Source organism: Borostomias antarcticus, assembly GCF_949987555.1.
Source record: "Borostomias antarcticus genome assembly, chromosome: 2".
Taxonomy (NCBI): domain Eukaryota; kingdom Metazoa; phylum Chordata; class Actinopteri; order Stomiiformes; family Stomiidae; genus Borostomias; species Borostomias antarcticus.
In genome coordinates, this window is record NC_140235.1 from 1,094,569 (window position 1) to 1,103,703 (window position 9,135).

At 39.8% G+C, this 9,135-nt stretch overlaps 1 protein-coding gene across 1 annotated transcript; it reads right to left on the reverse strand.

Annotated features, from left to right (window-relative positions):
- Nucleotides 1-236: 236 nt before the first annotated feature.
- Nucleotides 237-2,154, reverse strand: LOC311321006 (transmembrane protein 14A-like). Its single transcript, XM_084452873.1, has 5 exons — nt 2,017-2,154; nt 1,634-1,716; nt 1,292-1,393; nt 801-888; nt 237-654 (listed from the first exon to the last, which is right to left on the reverse strand). The coding sequence occupies exons 2-5, from the start codon at nt 1,707-1,709 to the stop codon at nt 615-617; spliced, it is 306 nt and encodes a 101-aa protein (XP_084308999.1). The 5' UTR covers nt 1,710-1,716; nt 2,017-2,154; the 3' UTR covers nt 237-614.
- Nucleotides 2,155-9,135: the final 6,981 nt, after the last annotated feature.

A 9,135-nucleotide genomic window follows, 5' to 3' on the forward strand; every position in this document is an offset into this window, starting at 1 on the left:
GTGCTGTTCCTGTTCATAAGAGAGTAGCTTAGTGCTGTTCCTGTTCATAAGAGTAGCTTAGTGCTGTTCCTGTTTATAAGAGAGTAGCTGAGTGCTGTTCCTGTTTATAAGAGTAGCTGAGTGCTGTTCCTTGATAGGTCCAGAGAAGTGAACTGACTAATTTATTGTATTTTAAGATCACACCAATGCAGACATGCTGTACTGTTTTGAAAATATTAAAATTTAATACATCTCATCACTTGCATTGCATTATTTACATATTATGTTTGGTTATTCAAGAGGAAAATGTACAGTTCACATATATACCAGATTTTGTATCTAATATGGGGAATGGACATGTCATTCACAAAAAAATCAGAAAAAGTTGTCAATCACGAATCAGAAAAAGTTCATTCACTTCAAAATGGCATTATACACTCAGTCAGCAATATTATCAAGATGGCATTATGCCCTCAGTCAGGAACATTAACATCATCATTCATTCAAACTAATTAATTACTGACATAATGAGCCATAAGGGCTGTGTCTATATAAGAGTCAGTGGCTGTATGCAAGGACAATGGCTCTCCGATGACATTCCCTCCTTGTTGAGGTCAGGTGTCTTGTTTGTCCAATCACAATGTGAAGAGGAGAATTCGCAAAACCATTAGCAAACTGGGTAAAAGGGAAATAAGTGACATGATCAGCTCAACATTCATAATGGTTTAAGATTCAAAATATCTTGTAAACCCGAAGGGGTCAAATCTCTCAAATACAAAAACAAAACAAACAAAAACATAATTATGAAAACTGATTATCACCTTAAACCAGCCATGATGCCAGATGGCATGAACTTGCCAGATTTCTTATATCTCATTCCCATCACGACTGCCAGAGATCCTGAGGCCACTGAAAGAATTAACACATGTTCAACAACACATCATACATGACGTGTCTCAACATGAGCGATAACACGTGGCTCATGTTTATGTTCATTGGCACACTGCTGTCTGACCCATGTTCCATACGGGACTGGGGGGGCGTTAGGCTATAAATGAACAGGCGCTATCGAGATATTGTCTATTGTATGTTTTGTGGATTGTCTGTTGTATTTAATGTTCATATGAACCCGCTGGTGAGTCTGAAATAAAGATTGAATTGAATTGATCTGTAGCCCACAAATATGATCTTGTTTTCTCGTGTTGTTTTTTAATAACAAGTAAGCTAATGTGAGTATTTCACTCTGGCCTTTGACTCTGTTCATTACGATACTTACATACATACTTACAGAGTACCACCATAGCCTACTTACGGAGGGAAACCTTTATGTCGCTTGGATCGTTTGATATTCGTAAGGCTCCATAGGCTGATAAGCTGCCAAAGACCAGCCCTGCGATCAGTGACATCAGGCTACCTGCACACACAACAAATAGTGCAAATTGACACATGGATATACTAAGATCCAACTCAGGGGTAAATAGATTAAAAATAAACAAACACAAGAATGAGCAAATCAAGGTTGTTGGATTAACAGGGGTGGATAGCTAAGGGTGGTTGGGTCATGGTCAGATGAATGTGCCACTAGTCTACAGGACAGCTGGTCTCATCATAAATAAATAAACAAATAAAGCTTTGATTGATTGATTGATCATACCTCTTCTCTTGTAGCCCATGTAGCCTCCCAGAGCTATGGCTGCAGCATAGCCAAATCCAAGCCAGTCAATTGCCATTGCAGCACTGTGGGGCAGAGAGAAATGTTGCTCTAAAGAATGTGACAGCAAAGGATCAGCATGGATGGATCCATAGCTGGCAGGCAGATCGGATGCATGACGTCATGGCGCAGCGACAGCGTCATGGGCATGACAGGCACAGTGACGTCACCCATCATTCAATTATAATCATACATACGTCAGCAGTTTTTTTTTTTACACCTATCGATAAGAAGACAGTCTATATGTAGCCAGGCGAATGTGAGCTAGGCTTTATTTTATAGTCTGTCTTCAGCTTCATTTATTTCAATGAGATGAACCTACGTACATGTTTACTCATTCGATGTCAGAACCCTAATAGGCTGTCCCCTTTCTGGAGCTGAAGGTGGCTGAACCAGGCTGAACCGTGGATGTATACTATAATAACTGGCTAAACGATAACAATCCGATCATAGATGCATTAATAGGATCCGATCTAAATTCATTTCCGTGCTTGCGCAGAAAAGGCTTTGCGCAGAATAATAGCGCACCACCTGCAGGGACGGTGGCCGGGTAGTATTGGTCATTCGCGGTGCCAGACTTTCATGATAGTTATTCATTAAATAAAACTCATCTGATGCGTACAAAACACAACCAAGGTAATTCTTAATTTAGTGCCGAGCACAGGATTAGAGAGATGTTTAATTTTTGTCTCATTATTTCTATTTTCACATTCTGTTGTGTTCTGTTTTGCTTCCTTGCCTTGCTGATTGTATTTAAAAGTGGTTCAAATTTGTCATCCCAGACTTTGAAACTCTTATCAGGAGCAAAGCACATCCCCACCTATCTCATACCTCCCCCAAGTGCCTGTTAAGTGAAAACTGACAGTTAAATAGGGCTATTCAGAGAGATTATTATGTGTAAACACAGGTAGGCCATTTAAATTCAAAGTACTTTATTTTCTGCTAGGAACCTCTTTTGTGGAGTGGAAGACATGCTATAACACAGACACAGAACAAACACAGAATATACATATCTAATTACATTTACAGATTAAAATATAACGCTCATAAATAAATAATTGTGCATACAGTGCGTAGTGCTTGTGTGTGTATGCAGTTAGATGTTCATTTTATTCATATTCATTTTATTTCATATTCACTAGCAGTTGTGTTCATACTCATCTATCAACCATTAGGATCAGGGTTGTTGTTTTAAAGATATTTTTTAATGGGACAGGACAGTTTGAGAGAGACAGGAAACGTGGGAGAGAGAGAGGGGAGGACATGGGGCACAGGACCCGAGCCGGGAATCGAACCCGGGTCCGCCGCGCGACGGACTAGCCTTCATATGGGGCGCACCTTACCCGGTGAGCTTTGATAGGGTCGTGGTCTCAACACCAGCAGAAGCGAGCATGCAACAAACATGATAGTTGATTTTCAGCTCGTGTAAACGGGTGTAATACATTTGTGTCCAAAGCAATTAAGGTTTCATTAACTAAGTGTAGGGGCGTTAACATTATGGGCCATATCTACCACAGCGGCTATTACCGTAAGACATTAATAGACAGTAAACCTGTATTGGATATCAATATCAGCTTCAACAATACTTACTTCATCTCGGCTACCATGCAACAGCTGAATTGAAATACCCCAATAATGTGAATAAATTAATGATGAGATCACATTCAAGAATCATGTCTGGATTTTGAATGGCATGTTTTGTTTTTTTTATTCTCAAAAAGCAAAACAAGTCATTGTACATTACAGGGTTTCCGATCAGGTTTGATGAAGACTACATTCAGACCAAGTCCAATTCTGTGCTTCACACCAGGTATGCTGGAGGAGTAGCCTACTGTATGGCTCTTTGGTTGCGCGGTAATGACAAGTATCCAAGGATAGGCATAAGTAGCACTCTATAATTAGCTTTCTTTGCAGTGCAATTTGTAGCCTAATGGTGAAGTGGTTTTTTGGTCTACCAGCACATCAATCAGTATGAAAACTTATGATTACTTGATATCCCTTGTTGAGTAAAATAGGTAGATATATTTAAGGCCATCTTTCAGTAAGGAGTTTGCTTTTGAAGTAAGTTGGGTTTATTCAGTATTATGACAAATAAACTGGACAGGGACATTGCATGTCATCAAATCAAGGAGTCAAATTACTTTATTAATTTAATGGGGGGAAAACTAAAAACATATTACTTGCAAAAGGCTCATCTGCAATGAAAATCATTCATACAGTCTAGACGCAACCTTTTACACAAAATATGCCACCATAAATTCATGAGTTGTCAACGTTTGACCAAAATGCCGCGGTGCTGCAGTTCCAGTTCTGTCCACTAGAGGGGATGCCAGTACTATCAGAATATACAGTCCTCTGAATGAAGGTTGAGGATAGGCTCCCCCATTAAAAGGCACACAATTCTAGGAACAATTGGCACTTGAAAATTGTGTCTTCTTGATTATCTACAATCTGCTCTTGAAATCTATACAAGATATAACAAATATATGGATTTAAGTTAATATTGTCCATCAACATTATGGAGGAAGGATATGCAAGCCTATTTGAATGATGTAAAACAAACAGACAAACATCCCTATGGGCTAATCCATTCATATGGGGATGACTCCTTAAATAATTCAATAAGCTAAAGATAAGAATACGTAAAGTGACAGTAGAACAGTGGTAGTCATGTTTTCATTGTAAAAAATAAGAATGGACATAGAGTGCATTTTTACAATAGAATACTGCATAATATACAATTGGCTGCCTTGGTATATAAATGAACAGGAATCCTATAATATTGTGAGACATACTCAAAGATGGCTTTGTCATACAGTAGCTAAATATCCCTTCTGTAATCTGTAACATGACGTTAAAAGCAGCATATACGTACAAAAATTTCTCTGGATAAAAAGCTCCCCCAACAACAGCATTAAGAGAAGAGAACCAGTTGTACATGTATCATACTGGTGGTAACGGAGGTCCGTGACGAGATAACAGCGAACACGCCGCTGTTAACATATTTAAACATCATGTATTGCTCCTCCTGAACATAACCTGAACAAACTCTCAGGACACCTGCAGTTACAGTTCAGAAAGTTTTGGCAACAATTTGCAAAACTTTTGCAGCAACTCAAGAAAGCAAAGTGCACAAACGCATAGCACAAACATCATGGGACTTGGCATCAAAAGAGATAATTTACTGTATAGCTTGTATATCACTGAGACCTAAACCCTTGGTTACCCATATGAACACAAACTGTTTGAGTAGTAGACATGGGATCTGTCCAATACTGTTTTAGACAGCCTTACTAACCCCTAGACCTCACCAACTAGTGTCAAACTAGGCTACATCATGTTGAAACCAGATGCTGAACATTCGGCATGCAAAAACAGACGGGATACAATTAATAATTTGGGGAAGTGTTGTGGTGCGGTTGCTCTTAATATATTGTTGAGGTAAAGGTAAAAAGTCAATGAAAAAAAGAGCCAACCACACTGTGAATGTTTTCTCTTGTACCTTTTGAGGCTGCAAGTTCGAACATTTACACAGAGCAGGGTACAAGAAGCGCCAGGAACAAAACATCTCTCTTCTCAAAGCATCAGCTAACAGGTAGACAATCGGCCATACAGGTGAACACAAACTCTTTCAAGCTCCAATTCTTACCAGCTAGTGGTGTTTCAAAACCAGCCCTGTCTCACCTGGAGGGTGAGGAATAAGGTGTTTCCATGGCGTTAGAGGACGTCATGGTGGGACTCATCCTCCATCTCTCCTTAGGGACTAACATTGACCCACAGCCAGCCCAGCAGGGTCCCATACATCCAGGTGCGCATGTAGAGCTTCCTGCCAGACTCATTCGACAGCATGGACAGCGTTAGTCCTCCCAGAAACAGCAGAGATGGTAATGTTTTCGTAATGCTCAAGGGAGAAATCTTACTTTCCCCAGGGAACCTGCATTTAGCGTTTTGGTCTTCTGACTGGTAGAAAGTGGTCAGCAGCCTATGAGGGGTGAGACAGGTGACTCTCTTTAGTTTTACATAAACACAAATCCCTCATTAGGTCTTATCATAGATCCAGGGCAATATTATAGTAAATTCACTGTCTTCAACTGTGGGGATAGTCTTCATTCATTGACGTGCATCAAGACAATACAGATACAGTCTACAATACAGATACAGTCTACAATACAGATACAGTCTACAATACAGATACAGTCTGCAATACAGATACAGTCTGCAATACAGACCCGACATGCAGACTACAGTCTGCAATACAGACCCGGCATGCAGACTATTATACATGTTTTGGTCTGAATGGGGCAAACGGGTCTTTCAATTGATCCTTCTTGACCTACATGGACTTGAGATTTGTTCATAGCAGGTGGTTATGGATGTAGGTATAAACAGACATGAACTAAATTGTTGGTACCCTTCCGTTTCAGCGACTGTATTGTGAACCACAATTCAAAAGCAATGGCAGATTTTCATTAGTTAATTTTCAGTATTTTTTTTAATTTTTATTATTACTTTTGTCAGCTTCAATTTATTTCAGTGACCATTGTGGGTTTTTCTTCAACGGAAGGGTACCAACAATTTTGTCCACGTCTGTATGTGTATGAGACAGAGAAAGATGATGCTTACTGGTCCTTGAGCTCAAATCTCTCATGCAGCCACCTGCGGAAAAACACTGGCTCTGGAGGAATTTCCTTCATGTCCACACGCTCAAAGTGGATGTGGACTCGGGGGCATTCCTTGCACAGGAACTCTGTCAAACAGAAAAAACATGAATGAGAGACTAAACAACGTGAGGAAAAGCCTATGAGCCAAAGGACACGCACTGTAGACTGAGCATGAGCAATTAAAGCCAAATGGGGGCGAAAACGTTCCCATGGCAGAGAAAGATATCAAACCCACAAACCGCTTGATCAGGTGATGAAAAGATATTAGCTTTTACGTCAGAAACCAAACTAGGCTAACAGAGGGACCCTGGACTTCAGCCAAGGAGAGTCAAAGACTCAAGAGGTCACTTGATAACCGGTTGCCTGTGAGTTCCCTACAGTCCAAAGCCAAACATTCCCAAAGTTTAATATTTGGCTTCACAATGTAGGTGACAGCATGATGAAAAACAAGTCTTGTCAAAAAAGGTTAAAGTATGAATCCAAGATTGTATGCTGCTTTCTAACAATAATAACTGGCTGTTAGGAAAGTATGTTTGTTTGGTTCGGGGACATTATTTTTAGGGATGCACCAATTTATCAGCCATACAACTGTATCAGCTGATATTCGTCTTGCTGACTGCCATCGGCCTATCGGCAAAAAAATAGTATCATTGAATTTGTGCTCATTTAACGATAGTGTGATTAAGAGCTTAAAGACTTTGAAACAGTTCAGTTATTTTTATAATGAAGATTTATTTGTTTCCCTGGCACAAAAGTGGGTATTAATAACAACAATAACAACCACAGCAACAACCACAACAACAAATAAACAGTATCAGCCAAATTTTAAACACTGGTATCATCCCAGAATTTCATAATTGGTGCAACCCTAATTATTTGGGGATTTCAAACCCTTAGTCTAATCATATGCTCCTTTAAAGGAGTAGTAAATTGAAATGCATGTTTAGCCCTGTTTTAAGGTTACTTATGATCATATACACTGGTTCAGATCAAAACGTTGACAAAACTAACTTTTGAGAAAGTCTGAGAATTGCTCTACCACCGTGTAGGTCATACAATGGATGTGGGTGGGCATCTTGAAAAATCATTCAAAAAACATGTTAAACCCTCGATTTCAAAGACAAGAAACTCACCGAGGGGGTAATTGGTGTCCGTTGGTGTTCTGACATCAAATTCGCTGCAAAGTATGAATCCTGTAGGGTTTTATTGATCATTTTATGAAATCCATTGACTTGTATTGAAGCAACCGTTGTAGATGTGTAGATCAATCCGCAGACGGGATTCAGGAAGCGGAACTACTTACGGTAGCTATTGTTATTGTTTATGTTGCTAGGATACCTAGTTTGCGGAAGTTTACACACGTATGTGCTGCGACTAAATAGTTCTATGCTAAATATTTAAAAAAGCCTTTACAGATGAACTAGAATCTTACTTTATGGCGAATTATATGTCAGAACGCCAACTAACACCTCGGTGAGTTTCTTGTCTTTGAAATCGAGAGTTTAACATGTTTTTTGAATGATTTTTCACGGTGCCCACCCACATCCATTGTATGACCAAAACGGTGGTAGAGCAATTATCAGACTTTCTCAAAAGTGCTAGTTTTGTCAACGTTTTGATCTGAACCATTGTATATGATCATAAGTAACCTTAAAACAGGGCTAAACATGCATTTTCCCTTTACTACTCCTTTAAGATGAGATTTATAATCTAGTAAATAAGTAAAGACATCTCCCAGAATGCATTGTGCGCGAGCCCTCTGCTTCGTCATATGACACTACGAGCGCGAAAAGATTTGAGTGTCTAAAACAGTAAGTTTTAAACTACGTTTTATTTACCAATTACCTCACTTACCTGCATTTCTGTCAGCTTAACACGGTTACGGGTGGATAGTTGTCAGCGACGAGCTTTGCTAAATGTCACTCACCATCCTCACTCACTAAGTTATAGAGTGCTAGCTAGCTAACGTTAGCTGCTAGGCTAGCTAGTGCTAAGGAAAGCTAGCCTAAACGGGTTAGCTAGCTAGTGCTAACGGTAGCTGCTAGGCTAGCTAGTGCTCAGGAAAGCTAGCCTAAAGTGCTAACGTTTCTCACTAGGCTACATGGCTTAGCTACTCATAGCTAGCTACATAGCTAGGCTAACGTTAGTACATTCTTATAGCTAAAGTTTCAGGCGGCATTTATGTTGGGACATATTTCAAGGTTTTTATTGTAATTTTTGAATTTCAAAAGTAGCAGAAGTTGTCACCTATTTACACGTTTACACTGTTTTGATAGCTAGCTCGAGGTAGCTACCGTTAGCTAGCACTACCAAGCTAACTTCCACTACGCTATTAACGCAAGCACTACCAAGCAAGTCTAACTCTCACTACGCTATTAACGCAAGCACTACGCTATTAACGCTAGCACTACCAAGCAAGTCTTTCACTACGCTATTAACGCAGTCTAGCCAACTAGTGCTAACTGTCACTACGCTATTAACTTTCACTACGCTATTAACGCAGTCTAGCTAACTAGTGCTAACTGTCACTACGCTATTAACTTTCACTACGCTATTAACGCTAGCACTACCAAGCAAGTCTAACTCTCACTACGCTATTAACTTCCACTACGCTATTAACGCTAGCACTAGCTAGTTAACACCACAACTTGTCTTTACATGTACTGGCTAGCTAGTCTAGCTAACTAGTGCTCACTTTCGTCTGACCCCTTTGGATTTGCACTAACTCGGTCAAACTAAAAGGATGGCAGACACATGGTGTTTGTTAAAAGGTAGTCGAGGCAG